We start from the raw sequence: 12,695 nt of genomic DNA on the forward strand, positions 1-12,695 counted from the left end.
TGAGAAATTCTGCTCGTGTTGATGCGCGGGTGGCCCTTCTGCTTGGAATGATGCAACTTCTTTGGTCTGATTCTAACCTTGCTGCACACCAGGGAGTGGTCGGTGTCGCAGTCCGCAGACTACAACCCTGTTAACTTTACATCTTTCCAAAATCTGTCTACATATCTGCTCCTCTATCTCCTGCTGGCTGTTGGGAGGCCTGTAGAAAACCCCCAACATCGTGACTGCACCCTTCCTATTCCTGAGCTCCACCCATATTGCCTTGCTGCATGACCCCTCCGAGGTGACCTCCCGCAGTACAGTTGTGATATTCTCCTCAAGTAGTAATGCAACTCCCCCACCCCTTTTACATCCCCCTCTATCCCGCCTGAAGCTTCTAAAGCCTGGAACATTTAGCTGCCAATCCTGTCCTTCCCTCAACCAAGTCTCTGCAATCGCAACAACTCGGGGCAGAGCCTGCAACATGGGCGGGGTTTGTTGTGAGGGGTGGAGCTCCGGGTGGCCAAGTTGGTTGGGATGGGCGGGGCTCCCGTGGGTGGAGTTTAATGGTGGGCGGGGTCCAGGTGGGCGGGGCTTCCAGTGGCAGAGGCCCCGCCTCCAGATATTGCCCCAACCGTCGGAAGTAACCAATCACAAGACGAGTTCCCGGCGTTTTTCACCTGTTGGAAACATTGATTGGTCCGCGGCGGCTCCCGGTCAGGCGTGCTATGACGTCACTATGCGTCTACGTAAATACGTCAGAGGTTTCCCGGAGCGCCTTCTCAGAGCGGCGGTGATGGAGGCGGTTGCGGATGAACCGGCGGGCGGCACCTCGGGGCCCGTCACCCTGGTCCCCGAGGGCCTGGGGCCCGTCACCCCGGCTACCCCGTCCCCAGCGCAGTCTCCGGCTCCGGGAAGCCAGCGACTCCTATTCGTGGATGACCTGGTGTCCGGTACCTACAAGGGGGCTTTGCGGCACGGCATCGTCGGCCTGATTCATGGTGAGGTGAGCAGCGGCGAGATTCGGACACGGACGAGGAGGGAGCGGGCCGCGAGCGACCTCTGAAGAAAGGTTATGTTCGGGTGCAGTGGTACCCGGAGGGTGGCAAACAGGACGTGAAGGAAATCAAGGTGAGGGCGGAAAGCGGGAGTGAATAATGGTCCTGGGGAGGGAGGCGATATTGATGGTGGAGGAGGGGGAATTATTGATATTGATGGTGGTGGGGGGGGGAGGAAGTATTGATATTGGTGGTGGGGGGGGGGAATTATTGATATTGGTGGAGGGGGGGAGGAATTATTGATATTGATGGTGGAGGAGGGGGGGGGAATTATTGATATTGGTGGTGGGGGGGAGGAATTATTGATATTGATGGTGGAGGAGGGGGGGAGGAATTATTGATATTGATGGTGGAGGAGGGGGGGAGGAATTATTGATATTGGTGGAGGGGGGGAGGAATTATTGATATTGATGGTGGAGGAGGGGGGGGGAATTATTGATATTGGTGGTGGGGGGGGAGGAAGTATTGATATTGGTGGTGGGGGGGAATTATTGATATTGATTGTGAGGGGGGGGAATTATTGATAGTGGAGGGGGGGAATTATTGATAGTGGAGGGGGGGAATTATTGATGATGGTGGGGGGGGGGAATTATTGATGGTGGGGGGGGGAATTATTGATGGTGGGGGGGGGGAATTATTGATATTGATGGTGGAGGAGGGGGGGAGGAATTATTGATATTGATGGTGGAGGAGGGGGGGAGGAATTATTGATATTGATGGTGGAGGGGGGGGAGGAATTATTGATATTGGAGGGGGGGAGGAATTATTGATATTGGTGGAGGGGGGGAGGAATTATTGATATTGATGGTGGAGGAGGGGGGGGAATTATTGATATTGGTGGTGGTGGGGGGGGGAGGAAGTATTGATATTGGTGGTGGGGGGGAATTATTGATATTGATGGTGGAGGGGGGGAATTATTGATGGTGGGGGGGGAATTATTGATGGTGGGGGGGGGAATTATTGATATTGATGGTGGAGGAGGGGGGGAGGAATTATTGATATTGATGGTGGAGGAGGGGGGGAGGAATTATTGATATTGATGGTGGAGGGGGGGGAGGAATTATTGATATTGGAGGGGGGGAGGAATTATTGATATTGGTGGAGGGGGGGGAGGAATTATTGATATTGATGGTGGAGGGGGGGAGGAATTATTGATATTGATGGTGGAGGGGGGGAGGAATTATTGATATTGATGGTGGAGGGGGGGAGGAATTATTGATATTGATGGTGGAGGGGGGGGAGGAATTATTGATATTGATGGTGGAGGGGGGGAGGAGTTATTGATATTGATGGTGGAGGGGGGGAGGAGTTATTGATATTGATGGTGGAGGGGGGGGAGGAGTTATTGATATTGATGGTGGAGGGGGGAGGAATTATTGATATTGATGGTGGAGGGGGGGGAGGAATTATTGATATTGATGGTGGAGGGGGGGGAGGAATTATTGATATTGATGGTGGAGGGGGGGGGAGGAATTATTGATATTGATGATGGAGGGGGGGGGAGGAATTATTGATATTGATGGTGGAGGGGGGGGAGGAATTATTGATGGTGGAGGGGGGGGGAGGAATTATTGATATTGGTGGTGGGGGGGGAGGAAGTATTGATATTGGTGGAGGTGGGGGGGGGGGAGGAAGTATTGATATTGGTGGTGGAGGGGGTGAATTATTGATATTGGTGGTGGAGGGGGGGAATTATTGATATTGATGGTGGAGGGGGGGGGGAGGAATTATTGATATTGGAGGGGGGGAGGAATTATTGATATTGGTGGTGGAGGAGGGGGGGAATTATTGATATTGGTGGTGGGGGGGGAGGAAGTATTGATATTGGTGGTGGGGGGGGAATTATTGATATTGATGGTGGAGGGGGGGAATTATTGATATTGATGGTGGAGGGGGGGAGGAATTATTGATATTGATGGTGGAGGAGGGGGGGAGGAATTATTGATATTGATGGTGGAGGAGGGGGGAGGAATTATTGATATTGGAGGGGGGGAGGAATTATTGATATTGGTGGAGGGGGGGGAGGAATTACTGATATTGATGGTGGAGGAGGGGGGGGAATTATTGATATTGGTGGTGGTGGGGGGGGAGGAAGTATTGATATTGGTGGAGGGGGGGAATTATTGATGATGGTGGGGGGGGAATTATTGATGGTGGGGGGGGGAATTATTGATATTGATGGTGGAGGGGGGGAGGAATTATTGATATTGATGGTGGAGGAGGGGGGGGAGGAATTATTGATATTGATGGTGGAGGGGGGGGAGGAATTATTGATATTGGAGGGGGGGAGGAATTATTGATATTGATGGTGGAGGGGGGAGGAATTATTGATATTGATGGTGGAGGGGGGAGGAATTATTGATATTGATGGTGGAGGGGGGGGAGGAATTATTGATATTGATGGTGGAGGGGGGGGGAGGAATTATTGATATTGATGGTGGAGGGGGGGAGGAGTTATTGATATTGATGGTGGAGGGGGGGAGGAATTATTGATATTGATGGTGGAGGGGGGGGGGAGGAATTATTGATATTGATGGTGGAGGGGGGGAGGAATTATTGATATTGATGGTGGAGGGGGGGAGGAATTATTGATATTGATGGTGGAGGGGGGGGAGGAATTATTGATATTGATGGTGGAGGGGGGGGAGGAATTATTGATATTGATGGTGGAGGGGGGGGAGGAATTATTGATATTGATGGTTGAGGGGGGGGAGGAATTATTGATATTGATGGTGGAGGGGGGGGAGGAATTATTGATATTGGTGGTGGGGGGGGGAGGAAGTATTGATATTGATGGTGGTGGGGGGGGGGAGGAAGTATTGATATTGGTGGTGGAGGGGGGTGAATTATTGATATTGGTGGTGGAGGGGGGGAATTATTGATATTGATGGTGGAGGGGGGGGAGGAATTATTGATATTGATGGTGGAGGGGGGGGAGGAATTATTGATATTGATGGTGGAGGGGGGGGAGGAATTATTGATATTGGTGGAGGGGGGGAGGAATTATTGATATTGATGGTGGAGGGGGGGGAGGAATTATTGATATTGATGGTGGAGGGGGGGGAGGAATTATTGATATTGATGGTGGAGGGGGGGGAGGAATTATTGATATTGGTGGTGGGGGGGGGAGGAAGTATTGATATTGGTGGTGGGGGGGGGAGGAAGTATTGATATTGATGGTGGTGGGGGGGGAGGAAGTATTGATATTGGTGGAGGTGGGGGGGGGGAGGAAGTATTGATATTGGTGGTGGAGGGGGTGAATTATTGATATTGGTGGTGGAGGGGGTGAATTATTGATATTGATGGTGGAGGGGGGGGGGAGGAATTATTGATATTGGTGGAGGGGGGGGAGGAATTATTGATATTGATGGTGGAGGGGGGGGAGGAATTATTGATATTGATGGTGGAGGGGGGGGAGGAATTATTGATATTGATGGTGGAGGGGGGGGAGGAATTATTGATATTGGTGGTGGGGGGGGGGAGGAAGTATTGATATTGATGGTGGTGGGGGGGGGAGGAAGTATTGATATTGGTGGAGGTGGGGGGGGGGAGGAAGTATTGATATTGGTGGTGGAGGGGGTGAATTATTGATACTGGTGGTGGAGGGGGGGAATTATTGATATTGATGGTGGAGGGGGGGGGAGGAATTATTGATATTGGTGGAGGGGGGGGGGAATTATTGATATTGATGGTGGTGGAGGGGGGGGAGGAATTATTGATATTGATGGTGGAGGGGGGGGAGGAATTATTGATATTGATGGTGGTGGGGGGGGAGGAAGTATTGATATTGGTGGAGGTGGGGGGGGGGAGGAAGTATTGATATTGATGGTGGAGGGGGGGGAATTATTGATATTGATGGTGGAGGGGGGGGAGGAATTATTGATATTGATGGTGGAGGGGGGGGGAATTATTGATATTGATGGTGGAGGGGGGGGGGGAATTATTGATATTGATGGTGGAGGGGGGAGGAATTATTGATATTGGAGGGGGGGAGGAATTATTGATATTGGTGGAGGGGGGGGAGGAATTATTGATATTGATGGTGGAGGGGGGGGAATTATTGATATTGGTGGAGGGGGGGGGGAAATTATTGATATTGATGGTGGAGGGGGGGGGAATTATTGATATTGGTGGGGGGGGAGGAAGTATTGATATTGATGGTGGTGGGGGGGAGGAATTATTGATATTGATGGTGGAGGGGGGGAGGAATTATTGATATTGGAGGGGGGGGAGGAATTATTGATATTGATGGTGGAGGGGGGGAGGAATTATTGATATTGATGGTGGTGGGGGAATTATTGATATTGATGGTGGAGGGGGGGGAGGAATTATTGATATTGGTGGAGGGGGGGGAATTATTGATATTGATGGTGGAGGGGGGGGGAGGAATTATTGATATTGGAGGGGGGGGAGGAATTATTGATATTGATGGTGGAGGGGGGGAGGAATTATTGATATTGATGGTGGAGGGGGGGGGAGGAATTATTGATATTGATGGTGGTGGGGGGGGAGGAAGTATTGATATTGATGGTGGTGGGGGGGAGGAAGTATTGATATTGGTGGTGGTGGGGGGGGAGGAAGTATTGATATTGGTGGAGGTGGGGGGGGAGGAAGTATTGATATTGATGGTGGAGGGGGGGAATTATTGATATTGATGGTGGAGGGGGGGGAGGAATTATTGATATTGATGGTGGAGGGGGGGGGAATTATTGATATTGATGGTGGAGGGGGGGGAATTATTGATATTGATGGTGGAGGGGGGGGGGAATTATTGATATTGATGGTGGAGGGGGGGGGGAATTATTGATATTGGTGGAGGGGGGAGGAAGTATTGATATTGGTGGAGGTGGGGGGGGAGGAAGTATTGATATTGATGGTGGAGGGGGGGAATTATTGATATTGATGGTGGAGGGGGGGGAGGAATTATTGATATTGATGGTGGAGGGGGGGGAGGAATTATTGATATTGATGGTGGAGGGGGGGGGGGAATTATTGATATTGATGGTGGAGGGGGGAGGAATTATTGATATTGATGGTGGAGGGGGGGGAGGAATTATTGATATTGGTGGTGGGGGGGAATTATTGATATTGGTGGGGGGGGGGAATTATTGATATTGATGGTGGAGGGGGGGAATTATTGATATTGATGGTGGAGGGGGGGGAGGAATTATTGATATTGGAGGGGGGGGGAGGAATTATTGATATTGATGGTGGAGGGGGGGAGGAATTATTGATATTGATGGTGGTGGGGGGGGGAATTATTGATATTGATGGTGGAGGGGGGGGAGGAATTATTGATATTGGTGGAGGGGGGGGGAATTATTGATATTGATGGTGGAGGGGGGGGAGGAATTATTGATATTGATGGTGGAGGGGGGGGAGGAATTATTGATATTGATGGTGGAGGGGGGGGAGGAATTATTGATATTGATGGTGGTGGGGGGGAGGAAGTATTGATATTGATGGTGGTGGGGGGGGAGGAAGTATTAATATTGGTGGAGGTGGGGGGGGAGGAAGTATTGATATTGATGGTGGAGGGGGGGAATTATTGATATTGATGGTGGAGGGGGGGGAGGAATTATTGATATTGATGGTGGAGGGGGGGGGAAATTATTGATATTGATGGTGGAGGGGGGGGAATTATTGATATTGATGGTGGAGGGGGGGGGGAATTATTGATATTGATGGTGGAGGGGGGGGGGAATTATTGATATTGGTGGAGGGGGGAGGAAGTATTGATATTGGTGGAGGTGGGGGGGGAGGAAGTATTGATATTGATGGTGGAGGGGGGGAATTATTGATATTGATGGTGGAGGGGGGGGAGGAATTATTGATATTGATGGTGGAGGGGGGGGAGGAATTATTGATATTGATGGTGGAGGGGGGGGGGGAATTATTGATATTGATGGTGGAGGGGGGGGGGGGGAATTATTGATGGTGGAGGGGGGAGGAATTATTGATATTGATGGTGGAGGGGGGGGAGGAATTATTGATATTGGTGGTGGGGGGGAATTATTGATATTGATGGTGGAGGGGGAGGAATTATTGATATTGGTGGGGGGGGGGAATTATTGATATTGATGGTGGAGGGGGGGGGGAATTATTGATATTGGTGGGGGGGGGAATTATTGATATTGGTGGGGGGGGGGAATTATTGATATTGGTGGTGGGGGGGGGAGGAAGTATTGATATTGGTGTGGTGGAATTATTGATTTTCATGGTGGGGGGGGGAATTATTGATATTGATGGTGGGGGGGAGGAAGTATTGATATTGATGGTGGAGGTGGGGGGGAGGAAGTATTGATATTGATGGTGGATGGGGGGGAGGAAGTATTGATATTGGTGGTGGAGGGGGGGAATTATTGATATTGGTGGTGGAGGGGGGGAATTATTGATATTGGTGGTGGAGGGGGGGAATTATTGATATTGGTGGTGGAGGGGGGGAATTATTGATATTGGTGGTGGAGGGGGGGAATTATTGATATTGGTGGTGGAGGGGGGGAATTATTAATATTGGTGGTGGAGGGGGGGAATTATTGATATTGATGGTGGAGGGGGGGAATTATTGATATTGATGGTGGAGGGGGGGAATTATTGATGGTGGAGGGGGGAATTATTGATATTGATATTGGTGGTGGGGGGGGAATTATTGATATTGGGGGTGGGGGGGGGAGATATTGGGGGTGGGGGGGGAGATGGTGGTGGGGGGGGCGGGGGGCAATATTGGTGGTGGTGGGAGGAAATATTGATGGTGGTGGTGGGAGGAAATATTGATGGTGGTGGTGGTGGGAGGAAATATTGATGGTGGTGGTGGGAGGAAATATTGATGGTGGTGGTGGAGGAAATATTGATGGTGGTGGTGGGAGGAAATATTGATGGTGGTGGGGGGAGGAAATATTGATGGTGGTGGGGGGAGGAAATATTGGTGGTGGGGGGAGGAAATATTGGTGGTGGGGGGAGGAAATATTGATGGTGGTGGGGGGAGGAAATATTGGTGGTGGGGGGAGGAAATATTGATGGTGGTGGGGGGAGGAAATATTGATGGTGGTGGGGGGAGGAAATATTGATGGTGGTGGGGGGAGGAAATATTGATGGTGGAGGGGGGGGAATTATTGATATTGATGGTGGAGGGGGGGAATTATTGATATTGATGGTGGAGGGGGGGAATTATTGATGGTGGAGGGGGGAATTATTGATATTGATATTGGTGGTGGGGGGGGAATTATTGATATTGGGGGTGGGGGGGGGAGATATTGGGGGTGGGGGGGGAGATGGTGGTGGGGGGGCGGGGGGCAATATTGGTGGTGGTGGGAGGAAATATTGATGGTGGTGGTGGGAGGAAATATTGATGGTGGTGGTGGGAGGAAATATTGATGGTGGTGGTGGGAGGAAATATTGATGGTGGTGGTGGGAGGAAATATTGATGGTGGTGGTGGGAGGAAATATTGATGGTGGTGGTGGGAGGAAATATTGATGGTGGTGGTGGGAGGAAATATTGATGGTGGTGGTGGGAGGAAATATTGATGGTGGTGGTGGGAGGAAATATTGATGGTGGTGGTGGGAGGAAATATTGGTGGTGGTGGTGGGAGGAAATATTGGTGGTGGTGGGGGGAGGAAATATTGGTGGTGGTGGGGGGAGGAAATATTGATGGTGGTGGGGGGAGGAAATATTGATGGTGGTGGGGGGAGGAAATATTGATGGTGGTGGGGGGAGGAAATATTGATATTGGTGGAGGTGGGGGGGGGAGGAAGTATTGATATTGGTGGTGGGGGGAAATATTGATATTGATGGTGGAGGGGGGGAGGAAGTATTGATATTGGTGGAGGTGGGGGGGAGGAAGTATTGATATTGATGGTGGAGGGGGGGAATTATTGATATTGATGGTGGAGGGGGGGGAGGAAGTATTGATATTGGTGGAGGTGGGGGTGAGGAAGTATTGATATTGATGGTGGAGGGGGGGAATTATTGATATTGGTGGAGGTGGGGGGGGAGGAAGTATTGATATTGGTGGAGGTGGGGGGGGGAGGAAGTATTGATATTGGTGGTGGGGGGAAATATTGATATTGATGGTGGAGGGGGGGGAGGAAGTATTGATATTGGTGGAGGTGGGGGGGAGGAAGTATTGATATTGATGGTGGAGGGGGGGAATTATTGATATTGATGGTGGAGGGGGGGGAGGAAGTATTGATATTGGTGGAGGTGGGGGGGAGGAAGTATTGATATTGATGGTGGAGGGGGGGAATTATTGATATTGATGGTAGAGGGGGGGGGAGGAATTATTGATATTGATGGTGGAGGGGGAGGAAGTATTGATATTGATGGTGGAGGGGGGGAATTATTGATATTGATGGTGGAGGGGGGGGAGGAATTATTGATATTGGTGGTGGGGGGGGGGGAAGGAAGTATTGATATTGGTGGTGGTGGAATTATTGATATTGGTGGTGGAGGGGGGGAATTATTGATATTGGTGGTGGAGGGGGGTGGAGGGGGGGAATTATTGATATTGATGGTGGAGGGGGGGAATTATTGATATTGATGGTGGAGGGGGGGAATTATTGATATTGATGGTAAGGGGGGGGAATTATTGATATTGGTGGGGGGGGGGAAATTATTGATATTGGTGGAGGGGGGGGAATTATTGATGGTGGTGGGGGGGGAGATATTGGTTGGGGGGGGGGGAGATATTGGTTGGGGGGGGGGAGATATTGGTTGGGGGGGGGAGATATTGGTTGGGGGGGGGAGATATTGGTTGGGGGGGGGAGATATTGGTTGGGGGGGGGAGATATTGGTTGGGGGGGGGGAGATATTGGTTGGGGGGGGAGGAGATATTGGTTGGGGGGGGAGGGGGCGATATTGGGGGTGGTGGAGGAAATATTGATGGTGGTGGTGGTGGGAGGAAATATTGATGGTGGGGGTGTGGGAGGAAATATTGATGGTGGGGGTGGTGGGAGGAAATATTGATGGTGGGGGTGGTGGGAGGAAATATTGATGGTGGGGGTGGTGGGAGGAAATATTGATGGTGGGGGTGGTGGGAGGAAATATTGATGGTGGGGGTGGTGGGAGGAAATATTGATGGTGGGGGTGGTGGGAGGAAATATTGATGGTGGGGGTGGTGGGAGGAAATATTGATGGTGGGGGTGGTGGGAGGAAATATTGATGGGGGTGGGGGTGGGGGGGAGGAAATATTGATATTGGTGGAGGTGGTGGTGGGGGGAGGAAATATTGGTGGTGGTGGTGGTGGGGGGAGGAAATATTGGTGGAGGTGGGGGGGGGGAGGAAGTATTGATATTGATGGTGGTGGGGGGAGGAAGTATTGATATTGATGGTGGTGGGGGGAGGAAATATTGATGGAGGTGGTGGGAGGAAATATTGATGGAGGTGGTGGGAGGAAATATTGATGGAGGTGGTGGAGGAAATATTGATGGAGGTGGTGGGAGGAAATAATGATGGTGGTGGGGGGAGGAAATATTGATGGTGGAGAGGGGGGAGGAAGTATTGATATTGGTGGAGGTGGGGGGGAGGAAGTATTGATATTGGTGGAGGTGGGGGGGAGGATGTATTGATATTGATGGTGGAGGGGGAGGAAGTATTGATACTGGTGGAGGTGGGGGGGGAGGAAGTATTGATATTGATGGTGGAGGGGGGGGGGAGGAATTATTGATATTGGTGGTGGGGGGGGGAGGAAGTATTGATATTGGTGGTGGTGGAATTATTGATATTGATGGTGAGGGGGGGGGAAGTATTATGGTGGTGGTGGTGGGGGGGGGGGGGAAGTATTGGTGGTGGTGGTGGGGGGGAGGAAGTATTGATGGTGGTGGTGGTGGTGGGGAGGAAGTATTGATGGTGGTGGTGGGGGGGGGGAGGAAATATTGGTGGTGGGGGGGGGGAAGTATTGGTGGGGGGGGGGGGAAGTATTGGTGGGGGGGGGGGAAGTATTGGTGGGGGGGGGGAAGTATTGGTGGGGGGGGGGGAAGTATTGGTGGGGGGGGGGGGAAGTATTGGTGGGGGGGGGGGGAAGTATTGGTGGGGGGGGGGGGGGAAGTATTGGTGGTGGGGGGGGGAGGAAATATTGGAGGTGGGGGGGGGGGAAGTATTGGAGGTGGGGGGGGGAGGAAATATTGGTGGTGGGGGGGAGGAAATATTGATGGTGGAGGTGGTGGTGGGGAGGAAATATTGGAGGTGGGGGGGTGGGGAGGAAATATTGGAGGTGGGGGGGGGGGAGGAATATTGTGAGGTGGGGGGGGGGTTGTTGGGGGCTGAGGGTAGGGTGTTTTATTCTATTCTCTTTTTTTTTTTTTTTTCTTTTTTTTTTTTCTGATTTTTGTTGTTTTGTATAGTATTAGGATTGTATATTATTAGGAATTTGGTGGTGGTGGGGGGGAGGAATATTGGTGGTGGTGGGGGGGGAGGAAATATTGGTGGTGGTGGGGGGGGAGGAAGTATGGTGGTGAGGGGGGGGAAATATTGGTGGTGGTGGTGAGGGGGGGGAAATATTGATGGTGGTGGGGAGGAAATATTGGTGGTGGGGGGGGAGGAAATATTGGTGGTGGTGGGGGGGGAGGAACTATTGGTGGTGAGGGGGGGGAAATATTGATGGTGGTGGTGGTGAGGGGGGGGGAAATATTGATGGTGGTGGTGGGGGAGGAAATATTGGTGGTGGTGGTGGGGGAGGAAGTATTGGTGGTGGTGGTGGGGAGGAAGTATTGGTGGTGGTGGTGGGGGAGGAAGTATTGGTGGTGGTGGTGGTGGGGGAGGAAGTATTGGTGGTGGTGGTGGGGGAGGAAGTATTGGTGGTGGTGGTGGTGGGGGAGGAAGTATTGGTGGTGGTGGTGGTGGGGGAGGAAGTATTGGTGGTGGTGGTGGGGGAGGAAGTATTGGTGGTGGTGGTGGTGGGGGAGGAAGTATTGGTGGTGGTGGTGGTGGGGGAGGAAGTATTGGTGGTGGTGGTGGTGGGGGAGGAAGTATTGGTGGTGGTGGTGGTGGGGGAGGAAGTATTGGTGGTGGTGGTGGGGGAGGAAGTATTGGTGGTGGTGGGGGGGGGGGAGGAAGTATTGGTGGTGGGGGTGCGGGGGAGGAAGTAGTGGTGGGGGTGCGGGGGAGGAAGTATTGGTGGGGGGGGGGGGAAGAAGTATTGGTGGGGGGGGGGGGGAAGTATTGGTGGGGGGGGGGGGAAGTATTGGTGGGGGGGGGGGAAGTATTGGTGGGGGGGGGGGAAGTATTGGTGGGGGGGGGGGAAGTATTGGTGGGGGGGGGGGAAGTATTGGTGGTGGGGGGGGGGGTAAGTATTGGTGGGGGGGGGGGGGAAGTATTGGTGGGGGGGGGGAAGTATTGGTGGTGGTGGGGGGGGGGAAGTATTGGTGGTGGGGGGGGGGGGAAGTATTGGTGGTGGGGGGGGGGGAAGTATTGGTGGTGGGGGGGGGGGGAGGAAGTATTGCGGGGGGGGGGAGGAAGTATTGCGGGGGGGGGGAGGAAGTATTGCGGGGGGGGGGGAGAAGTATTGGTGGGGGGGGGGGGGAGAAGTATTGGTGGGGGGGGGGGAGAAGTATTGGTGGGGGGGGGGGGGAGAAGTATTGGTGGGGGGGGGGGAAGTATTGCGGGGGGGGGAGGAAGTATTGGTGGTGGGGGGGCGGGGGAGGAAGTATTGGTGGGGGGGGGGA

General features: G+C 52.5%; 1 protein-coding gene across 1 annotated transcript in view; it reads left to right on the forward strand.

Annotated features, from left to right (window-relative positions):
• Nucleotides 1–747: 747 nt before the first annotated feature.
• Nucleotides 748–12,695, forward strand: part of LOC137363988 ((E3-independent) E2 ubiquitin-conjugating enzyme UBE2O-like) — a 336,360-nt gene continuing 324,412 nt past the window's right edge. The window contains 2 exon segments of the mRNA XM_068027481.1: nt 748–998; nt 1,001–1,110. Coding sequence (XP_067883582.1) covers nt 776–998; nt 1,001–1,110 — 333 coding nt within the window. The 5' untranslated portion in view covers nt 748–775.

The sequence above is a fragment of the Heterodontus francisci genome, unplaced genomic scaffold (genome assembly GCF_036365525.1).
Source record: "Heterodontus francisci isolate sHetFra1 unplaced genomic scaffold, sHetFra1.hap1 HAP1_SCAFFOLD_598, whole genome shotgun sequence".
NCBI classification, from domain to species: Eukaryota; Metazoa; Chordata; class Chondrichthyes; order Heterodontiformes; family Heterodontidae; genus Heterodontus; species Heterodontus francisci.